Source organism: Leptosomus discolor, chromosome 17 (genome assembly GCF_034619465.1).
Source record: "Leptosomus discolor isolate bLepDis1 chromosome 17, bLepDis1.hap2, whole genome shotgun sequence".
Lineage (NCBI taxonomy): Eukaryota > Metazoa > Chordata > Aves > Leptosomiformes > Leptosomidae > Leptosomus > Leptosomus discolor.
In genome coordinates, this window is record NC_141407.1 from 18,053,779 (window position 1) to 18,065,102 (window position 11,324).

General features: G+C 47.4%; 1 protein-coding gene across 3 annotated transcripts in view; it reads right to left on the bottom strand.

Annotated features, from left to right (window-relative positions):
• RPRD1B (regulation of nuclear pre-mRNA domain containing 1B) overlaps positions 1–11,182 on the bottom strand; it is a 28,281-nt gene extending 17,099 nt beyond the window's left edge. For 2 of the 3 annotated variants that reach the window (XM_086474690.1, XM_086474689.1), the window contains exons 1-4: positions 11,019–11,182; positions 9,331–9,460; positions 8,089–8,222; positions 930–1,042 (exon numbers count right to left, since the gene is read on the bottom strand). In XM_086474690.1, the coding sequence (XP_086330816.1) occupies positions 930–1,042; positions 8,089–8,222; positions 9,331–9,460; positions 11,019–11,169 (528 nt within the window). In that variant the 5' untranslated portion in view covers positions 11,170–11,182. The remainder of the gene's footprint in view (positions 1–929; positions 1,043–8,088; positions 8,223–9,330; positions 9,461–11,018) is intronic. The other variant, XM_086474691.1, reaches the window with a different exon arrangement.
• Between the last annotated feature and the right edge of the window lie 142 nt (positions 11,183–11,324).

An 11,324-nucleotide genomic window follows, 5' to 3' on the forward strand; every position in this document is an offset into this window, starting at 1 on the left:
AAAGAGATGCTCCCTGAACAAGAAGAAAATAAGTGTTGTTTCTTTGGTTTAGAAAATACTGAAGTTTTAATGGGAGGTTTTTGGAACACTAGCCCTGTAACCACCACCACTGATGTTTAAACTACATTTCAATGGCTTGAAACTAACAAAAACACTGAAAAAATGTCAATAAATATTTTTTTAATCTGAAAAATAACAAATTCCATTACCTAATATTTACTACTTCTTTGTAAACCGCTAATGATTTCCAACAGTAACAAAGACAATGTTTATCATCAAGAGAAACCATAAGCTGCAAGGCATCTGGAGATAAAAACAACAAAAAAACCTCACTCATTTCCTTGACAACCGTTACTTTTTCTTCCCCCAAAGTTTACAGTCTACCAGATGGATGGTGTATTTTTTTATCCTTTTCAAATAGACAATGGTTTAACATATGGTCATTTTGTAACCTCAAATGGTCAGAATGATCCTCTACTTCATTCCTGCTATTTCCTCACCACTAACGTGTCAACCTTAAAATAAAGTCTTCAGAACCGGTTTTCCTAAACAACTCCACACAGATCTATCAAAGGTTTAGTTTTTTATTAGCTCATGGAAAGAGAGGTCCTACAAAAAAAAATAATTAAGTTTTAACTGTGTCACAACTTGGGGTTTGAGAGACACTGATCTTTGAAAGAATTTCAAATGGGGTCTGTTCTTCCAGCAGTCCTACAAGATTCTTACCAGTAGTGCTGCTCAGACCGTGGTTTGGGCTACCCGAGATCCTCAGAAGTGGCACGCTACCTCACCACAAAAAACGAACCCGTCCCCTTCCGCATGGGCAGCTCAACCCCCAAGTGCGCTTCTCCATTAACAGCATTTCACTTGTTGGCAGCTCCACCTTGTGGCTTCCAGAACTTCTCCCACGCTCAGCCCGTCCCACGTACCAGCAGTGGCCCAGCACTAGGGTCTTGCGGTGAGTAGCTCCCAGGGTAATCGTCATCTTCCTCCTCTTGTATTTGCTGAAAAGTCCGCTTTAAAGACTTCTTCTCCTCTGCAACTGAAGACACACATAAGCAACTCATTTGGATGCCAGATCTGCCCACCTTTACTTCAGAACAACTGCACCAGCCGCTCTGACGTGTAAGCTCTCTAAAGGGAAGGACGACCGCCGCCGGACTCTAACGCTGGCACCGTATTCCAAACACACAAATGCAAACCAGCAATAAAAGGCTCGTTTTGCCCACGTCTGTACTGCTGCCCAAGCACATACATGATACAGTCCCCATCCATTCCAGCAGTGTGCACTGTACACGTGTTTGTGCCTCCTGCAGCGGACGCAGCAAAGGCAAGTAAACGTCCTCTTGGTCAACAATGGCAGGTCTTCAGCCCTGCTCAGACCCTCTGGTTACACCATGCATGCAGGTGAGGACATCTACTAGCAGAAATGAAGCACTGATGACAACATACACATGGACAGAAGAATTTCAGGTCATCTTTTTGCACCAAATATATGCTCACTGTGGTCCCACAATCAACTAAACTGCTGGCTATTCAACCTCCCACTCTCCCATCAAAATCGAGACTTCAGGACAGCTCTGTGACACTAAAACTCTTAAGATGTGACAGCAACAGCACCAATGGGCACAGCACAAACCGATCTCCAAGCAGGTACCTGTAACCCTTCAGAAATAAGGATTTTGTAAAGCAAGACAGTGTTGGTTAAAGAAACCTTAGCTTACCATACCTCAGCTTGAAAAGGAAGACACAGGTTATTTAATGAGTCAGGACTCTTAATGCAGCCTTTGATCCAGTTCCAGAACCTTCAGAAGAAACCAGATCATTCTTACCACCAAAATTAGTAAGAGCCAAGACAGAGAAAGCTTTGGACAAAGCCTTGAGAACATTGCTTCAATGGAATCAAGTCTTGCAGAGATAATCATGGAGTTCAACGAGTTTGCGTATACTCCAATTCACAGGAAAACCCAAGATCATTCTGCCCAACCAAAACCAGTCTGCCCAGCCCTCATGAGGAAGCAAACAGAAAAGTCTGTCCTTACATGCAGAATCTTGCCTGCCTTATCAGGTGGGACACATGTCTGAAAAAACTCTATTTTAATGGAGAAAAAGTCAGAGGTGCCATACACCCTGCTCGTGTGGGGAAAAAGCTGAACAACCTTTGTGAGGTACTCACAAACACACCTCTGTCAGAGAGCAGATGTACGCAATGGGAGGCAAAGAAGCACAGGAAACAGTTATCCTAAACGAAATGAACTTGTGATGTACGCTAGAGCAAAGCTATCTAAGCTAGAAAAAGGTGCAGTCTAAGTACTGTATGTATACAACCGCTATAAGAGAGTGCCTGAATCTCTATGACAAGCAGGTAAGATGCCAGATCACCCAGAAGAACAGCTGCTGTCCACTGAGGTCTGCAAAGGACACAGGCTGAGCTGAACAGGACATGTGCAGCCCACGAAACGGCCACAAAGAGCATGTAAAGTGACACAGCCAAACACCAGGTGCCATCAGGATTGATCAACTGTGTATACTTATCATGAGGTAATTAACCAACAAAGGATAACCACAAGACAAGCAATGGAAGAATGGGCAAGCCCAGCGCGCACACAAGTGAAACCAAAAATGAGAACCGGGATTCAAACTGCTGAAGAGCTGTTCCTGCTGGGCTGCCAACTGCTCCACCACAAGACACAGCGTGGCGCTTGCTCATACCCCAACGTGGAGGACTCTGAACCCACTGAACTTTCCCCCTGAACAAGACCAAGCGTGTTTGACTGGAAACAGCCCAAAGAGGGCGAGTGCGTGAACTCTGCAGCCCTCTCTCTGCCTGGGAGAGGCCACTGAGCATCACAGAGCTGCCGGCGCTGGAAGGGACCTCTGGAGACCATCTCGTCCAACCCCCCGCCGAAGCAGGTTCGCCCGAGCAGACAAGCGGCAGCTGACGGGACCAAGCAGCCAGCAGAAAAAGGAGCACAGACAAAGCAGCCGGCTTTGAAGGAGCATTTTGGGCACGAGCAGCATGACATACACGTGGACTGTTCGCCTTTTTCCTTGACACTGGTAAACAGGGGCAGCACAAGACCTCACTGAAGAATCCCAGACACACCATCTCCATTTCATCAAAACAGAAATAAACCCCCACACTTCTTTTCAAACTCCAGAGTGTATGGTGGAAAAGGACCCCTGCACGAGAACAGGAACCAAGGCCCAAACCATAACACACCCTGCCCGGGGAGCTGTCAAAGTCTGCTGTCCAGAAGTGATTTAACCATTGCAGTCTACACTTCTGAAAAAGCCTGCCAAACCGAACAAGAGAAGAGAAAAGCAAGCACTAAAAGCACCTAAAACTGATCAGAACTCAACAACGGTATGTAACACACAACTTCTGAAACAATCAAGAAGTCCTTGTAGAATATGGACAGCTTCCTCCAGGAAAATCAAGAGCCCATTTCTGACATGGACATAAACAAGATAGAGAAGCCACTACTAGAGATGAAGTCAGCTTTCCTGCTCTGTTGGGTTTTTTCCCACAGCTCAGAAATAGAACTACTCCCTAAAAGCCTTCAAAGAGCAAAGCACTTTGTTTCTCCGAAATGACTGACAATTGCTGTCACAGCAGCTTTGCAGCAAAACTCCAGGTTGTTGTTAACTTGCTCTTGCAGTGTCCAGGGACACTTGTAAAGGTATTTCTCCACCAGCTTCTCGGTCTTCAAACCATCTCCAGTGGCCTGAGGAACCTTACAATGTCAAAGACCTTAGTGACAAAGCAGGAGTCTTTCCTGTAAGCTGGCAACACAGGAGATCTTCCCATGCAGGATGCTCCCTTTTCCTTCTCATCTCCTGCGAGGTAAACAGGCTTTTCTGACCCCAGGCTCATATACACAGTAAAGAGAAACCAGCTGGGGAATCTGTATACACACATTCAGAAGGATGACCAGGAGTTTAAAAGTCTGCTCTGATAAAAACCAGTGTGTTTATATGGTTTGGGTTTTGTTTTTTTTTTTTAATCTCAAGGCACTATAAAGTTATTATTTTCTCTCCTGAGGACTTGGTTATTTCATCTCCTCATTCAAGCAGCAGCCACGACACACGGGAGGAACTCCCCGTGCAGGTAACGCCTTTCACTCAAGAGAACTATGCAAAGGGTTCGGATTGTTTTGGGTTTTTTTTCAAATACAGAGTCCTTAACTCACTTGAGGACTTATCAGTCTCAGCACAGCTACACCATGTGCCTTTTCTGACAGTTAAGCACACAGTTATACGAGTTGCCTGAGCAGAAACTTCTGTCTACAGGGCAACACGCAAGGAAACGCCACTGAACAGCTCCTGGAGTTCCAGAGGACAGGCAAACCTGTAAAACAGGGGTTTCTGCTTCTGAGGTTCTATAGGTAACTTTGACTTGAAAGGCAGACCAGCTGAATTTGTTTTTCTGTGTGTTGGCAGGGCTACCATCCTCAGTCAGCAAAACAAAAATAAGCCTCCCAAAACCGTAACTAAAACTAAACTTTTATAGGCTTCAGGTTCCATGCACCAGGGGTTTAGCAACTTGTGCAAGACCCAAGTGAACTTCTGTGAAAGACACTTTTGGAAAGTGATTTAGGACAAAGCGCTCAACACAACCACCACCACCAGCCAGCTGTCCTAAAGGAAACAGAAGACCTTCACAGAACACCAGGAGACACAAAAGAACAAAACCAGAGAAACCTAATGGTCCTGTGTCTCCTCCAACTGTTCTAACCCCTCCTTTCTTTTGGGGTAGATTACTCACGATTGTTGAAGTTCTCATTACAACACACATTTGTTGGTAGCCTCTCCTAGGTCAAGCAAAACTGGAGTTAATCTGCTCCAAAATTACACCTACTCCTGTCGCCAGGTGCCTGTATTTCAGTTATTATTGGAAGCATCCCTGCCTGCTCCCCTCGCTGACGTTTTTCTCCACATTTTAATTTGTGTCTGGTTCCCTGTGCCAGAATGTGCAACAAAACCACAACAGAGCAGTTCAGTTCCGTGTTACAGTGACACTCCTACACCAGAGCACATTCAAGGACTTCCTCAACTGCTTATTACAAAGACAATGAACAGAAAACGTGTCAGCTATGTAGGTTACATCACCTGAAGGATTTTGCATCAAACCTCTACAGACCTGGTCTTCCCAGGCTTTAAGATAGATGGGTGGTTCTTCTCTTCCCTATTGCTTGTAAAAAGAAACATTCTAATAAAAATGAGATTAATGAGAAAGCAAATGCAAGCTTAATGTTTTAACTCTAAATGTGTTCAGGGTAAGATATCGCTATTCAAAAGCTCATTCCCATGTATATACATATTTCCTTAAGGAACCCAAAAGACTGCACCACGGCAGCAAGCTGCACCACCGAGGAAGTCAAACCCTGGGAGCACAACGGCTAGCAAGGGCCGGTACTCCTCCCCCTCCGCCTCTCTGAAGGGGAAGCTTCGCCGTTTGTGCAACCAACTCTGTTCCACAGCAGCACCTTTGCACGTGCCCCCAGCTGAGTCGCTCCACGTTCCCCCAAGGCCTCGCTGCTAACGAAACAAGAAATAAGCTGCACCACCGAAAGAGGCACCGAGGAGCTTTAAAGACATCTTTCCTCACCGACACAGGACTCGGCTTTATTTGGGCAGGTCTCACAGCTCTACGTGGCGCTCCGCAACCCAAGCGGAGCCACCCTCTTCAGAAAGCAGCACCTACCAGCCCAGGAACTTACGGCACTGCCGTAAGGAAAAGCCGCAGAGAGCCACCACATACTGACTATCACAGCACCACGTACTCTTACGGAGCTTCCGAACCCGGTTCTAACGGCACAGCCTTGCACCAACCTACGGGCACCAACGCTGCCCGGTTCTCAGCTGCCTCTGCCTTGGGTGCACACAAACCCAAGAGGGCAGAACGGTGTTGGAGCAGCGGTTTGCCGTCATTTCCACATTTATGGTAAATGTTCTATCTGTAAAACACAACACATTATTGTCCATCTTGCTTACGTTCACCTGTTTGAAAACAGAATCGGGTAACTATAACAATGCCTTCTGCAACACAGATAGTCACCCACCAGCAACTGGACAAACACCAATTTATCTTAGAAATCTATTAAAATCCCATGTGAAACTAGCTCTTACCATTGAGAAGCTAATTTGAAAAAAAGCCAGTCAAAACAAGGAGAAAAACTCGGGAGAAACCTGCTGAGTTTTTAAAATTTCTTTTTCTCTTAGTTTAAAAATCTCAATTTCTTTTTTTACAGTGAATTGACAAGGCAGCAATATTCACGCTCGCGAAACAGCCCCAACTGTTCTCTCAGATAAAAGCTACTACATTAATATCTCCAATTACCCAGACAGAAACGAAGTTTCTCGCCAAGTGAAGATGTGCACACAGCAGTTCTCACAATGTTTGTATTTCTTCATTCCGTTTCCCGCAGACAAAGGTCTGTTACACTTAGGAAGGCTTTGATTTTGTACAAACATTTTTAAGTCGAGAAGATAACAGCAGCAGGACTGACTGATACCACCAGCCAAAGGGAGGCCACACGGAGCAGCAGTTGGTGGCCGATTCAGCAGGAACTCACAGCTGTTTCCTGGGCACAGCATCGTTTGTTCAGATCAACAGTTAAACACTCACAAAACTCCCGTCCACACACCTTCAATTAACAGTTTCACACTCTCAGTTAAGCCGTTCAGCAGAACTCAGGCATGTAAATTCTGTCCTTTCATGACAAACAGGCGTCTCATGCGTCACACCCAGACAACAGGGGAACCCCAGCGCCAGCTATTTGAGGCGGAGACCGTCACCTTCCGCCACTCGGAGCGGAGGTTCCTCTGTCCTGACATGGAAGGGACAACCCCTTTGGTCAGGTCAGATGGTCCCAGCATTTGGGGAAAACACGGCAACACCTTCTGAATGTCCCACTTAAATTACAGTAAGTTGGACAGCCTCTGATGTGAGCTGCCAAAGCACCCATCCCGCGGCTTTGCCTGAGGAAGCATGTGAAAAAAACCCCAGGGAACTACAGCCAAAGATCTACGTCTTCACATGCACGTGTCACATCAGTGCTCATGTCTTTGTGTTAATTAATTACCAGCTCCAGTACCCATCTCTTGCCTGTTTTCACCACCTGTGAGCGGCATGAGAGCACTTCACTAATGACTAAGCCAACTCCGTCACGACGTACCACACCTCTGCGGGGAGCAGAGCAAAGTTTGGCCAAAGCAGCAGTGTGATATCAGCTAATTTGAAGACAGTGACACTTCCTTCAGCTGTGAAGTGGACACATAATCCCTCAACCAGAACACTCTTGATTTTTAACGACCCTCACCGTCCACAGGTCAGGCATCCCACAGCTCCCCTCTTCATTATGGCACCACCAGTGAAATACTTTCAGATGCTCTAGAAGAGGAGGCAGTTTCTGCCAAAGCAGTATCAAGCACAGCAAATGCAAGCAGCTTATACTCAGTTTCTCACATCTGTCCCATGCAGTACTAAGGTTATAACCACCATCTAACGATGCTAAATGACGCAGAGTTATTGTTTTCCCCAAATGACATCAGCCGGCATAAGAGAGATGAAACAAGCTTCTGGGCATATATTCCAGCCTTCAGTTATTAAAAAGTCCTTGCTGAATCATAATAAAATGTAGTAACTATGCAAAATAAAACAATCCATGTGAGAATGAAAGCACTAATAATATTGAACAAACCACTACCGTAACCCGGCTGACCGCTCTCAGAGAGGTAGAATGGGACAATTTTAACTCTCAAGGGGGATGCAACAGTTCCCCACACCCTTCTGGTCTTCACCCCAGAGGCAGCCCTGGAGCGCTCTGTCTGCATCAGCACCGCAGACCTTCCCTTCAGCCAAGCTCACTGCCAGCCCCAAGTCAGACGGCAACACGCTCACAAACCGTCACCGCGGGTTTGAGGCAGCCCAGAGACCTCTCAAGACAGCCCTGAAGGATCTCCAGGACCAGCTCTGCCGACGACGCAGCTACCGGAGCCCAGAGCGCCACGCTCGCAGTACTTTCAGTGAAACGGGTACCAACCACCAAACCAAAGCACACAACAGCAGTGATTCGCATTTACCTTTAGTTTGGGGGCTGTTGGAGTCCTCCATGGACAGCTTCAGCTGCTGTATGAACTCGCTGCCATACACGCTCCTCTCCTGCCAGATGTTAAGCAATCGTTCCAAGGGCTTTTTGCAGCCCTCATCTGCTTCTCTGTTCAAAGATTAGAAAATAATTACAGCTCACCTGAAAAACACTCCTGATGTTTCAAGAAAGCATCTTCCAAACCAGCAGCTGCCCCCACTGCAGGATCTGCACACTGGGAGAGAAGCGCTCTCATACCGAGACAAACTGCGCAAAACACATTGGTGGCAAATTTTCCCCTTTTATTGGAACCAAAGATCGCCTGAAAGAGCCCCACATTCCCACCCCAAAGTAAGGGCCGGAAAAGTTTTGTAGCAAGAAACTTGCCATCATTTGGAATTCACAAGATGAGTTATAAAATATCCCCCAGCTGACATGTTTACAATTCGGAGCGTTAACTTTAAGCAGTTGTTTCAGTCAGTAACATCCCAATTAAAAAGCAGGTTGGTTGGATCATTAGGCACTTTAATGCCCTCATAGAGCGCAATGAAGTCAGCCAGCATCCAGACAGCACACCACTAAACACACCTAACACTGAAGTTGCTTAGCTGAGATAACAGGAACGATTGTGCTATTTAGAGAAAATCTTAACAAAATGCCAGCGCATTTTTGATAGGATGGGAGCTGCACCACTTCCTCCCTTTTACGTACCAAATTCTTCCTTCCTCTAGCCTAACGATCACGAGCAACGCAAAAAGGGACCACGCTCACTCCAGAGGACTGGCGAGAACACAGAGACCCAAAAGATCAGCTCCATTGAACTCTTCTGGCAACGAGGAAGAGCCACTGACCGTGTGGCTTTAATATAAACACATGGAACTGCTCAGTGTCACCTCCCATGAACAGACCTGCGACGTCTTTGGGTAACAACTAAAACGAAGTACAGGGGAGCTGGCTGCAGAGAACCGATGTCTAAAGCTGTGAGGGGCCGATTCACACACAAACAAGGTTGCCCACAGAGAAATATTAACGCTGAACAGCTCCTGGCCACACAGTGGTCAGCATCCAGTCTCTGCTGGAGAGAGGGTGCGAGCATCCCTGAGACTTAAAAAAAAAAACAAAACAAAAAGCCAACAAAATAAAAATCCCCACCACCACCAAACCCAACTGAATTCAACTTTCTCCAATCAGAACGCAAATCTCTAGAGGGAAAATCTGAAGAAATGCAGCAACGTACCTGGCAACATGAGAAAATGCATCCACAAGAACAGATTCAAATTCCCTGGTAAATTCGGGACCTTTCCTCTTACTGTTCTGGATGACATCGTTTGCTAAATATAGGAAAGTAAGTTTCCTACTTGATTTTGCTAGGAAAGAAAGAAAGAAAAAAGACGAAAGAAAAAAAAAGACAGAGTTTGCATTTACTTCTCATTTCTTTCGCCTGGAACCATTAACTTTTCAAAGCTCCTTATGGCTTTTCAGGCTAAAAACAAGATTCAAAATATTTCCATGTTACCAAGGCAAACCAGAGTCCTTCAAATCAAGGAGTTCTTGATCTCCTTACTTCTGCTCAGCTTCTGTTCTAACTAATTAATAAACCAAACACGAGTTTAATACTTTTTGTGCACAGAGACACCTCAGCTCCGAGGAAAGCTGCCCAAGAAATAGATTCTAAACACACAATTAAAACGAGCTGTTGTAACCTACCAGCAAACTAATATAACAATCAACTTATTCTTCATTAATTAACTTCAGGATAAAAACTTGGTATAGAACCATTTAATTCAGAACAGAGCAAAATTGTAGGAGAAAGCTATCATGGAGACTCAAATATTTTCCAGACAATGCTGTGCCAAGGCAACAGGAAATTTCTTCTTCACACCGTGACTCTTCCCATGTTGACACCACCAGTTTATTTATTGGGCCAGGACTGGTGGGACGCTGCTCTCCAGCGTGCACTGGCCACCGAGCCACACACACCAGGCGGAAAACAAAAGCACGTATTTCCACAGTATTTCAAAAATTTCATACTTAATATACTGTAAACGGCAACTCCAGCAACCCCTGACAGGTACTGCAGCCAGGACTCCACCAGCATCATCTGCTCCAAGGGGCTAACGCTGCTGGCTGCCCGGGATGAGAAAGGTGACACTGGCTGGTGCCACAGCTGCCCTGGGGACAGGGCATCAACACTGACACTGGCAGTCCCCTGGCTTCATTACAAAGCCATCTGAGAAGTTACCAGAAGTTAACTAAAGTTAAGTTAATCTGCAAGGCAAAAAAAAAAAAAAAAAAAAGGCACAAACTCTTTCTGGACGATACAACCAAACCGCTTGCATAGATCTCTACGACATTTTTACTTTGCTTATCTCTTAATCCCTTAGCGCAATTCTGTAACGGACAAGTAGATAAATCCAAACCCAAAACTGGAAAGCAAAATCTAAAAGCAAAACACCCAACAAAGCGCTTTCACAGCTGACCTGAGCACAGCCGGAGGAAAATACCCGGGACACCTTTGTTTCACAGCCGAGCTGCCCGGCCCGGCAAAGCAGCGTGGCTGAGCATCCTCGCTCCGTGACACTCCCCTGCTTTAACCAACGCTTCTGCCCACCCGAACCCCGCCTTTCCACCCGCACCAGAACACGCACCCCAGGCACCCGTGCGCGATGTGTGTGTGTGTGTCCCCCCCAATTCAACAACCACCCGCGGCAGCAGAACGCCCAGCCGGCCCCCGCTCAACTGCGGCTCCCGCCCCCCGCCGGTTACAAACTTCCCACCGTGCCGACCCGAGGAGCTCAGGGGCGGCCGCGAGGAGGAACCGGCCCCTCACCACGGCCCCGCCGGGGAAGGGAAGGGCCGGCAGGAGCGGCCCGGCCGCCGCCTTCCCGCTCCCCGGGCCTCCGGCCGGGCCCGAGCCCCGCGTACCTTTGCGGAGCTCCCGGTGCCAGACAGAGACGATGGGCCCTGCGTGCTTGCGGTGGTGGATGAGCCACAGCGAGAGGGTCTGCACGCTCTGCTGGGAGTTGCTCAGCTCCGACAGCTTCTTCTCCAGCGCCGACTCGGAGAAGGAGGACATGGCGCCGGGCCGGCCCGCGCCGGGCCTGCTCCGCCCGCGGGGGAGGGCGCGACGCAGCCTCACCGACAACAAGCCGCCGCCGCCGCCGCCGCCACAAGATGGCCGCCCGCCCTCTCACCCCGCCGCGGCGGGTCAAAGGGCACCATCGTACGGAT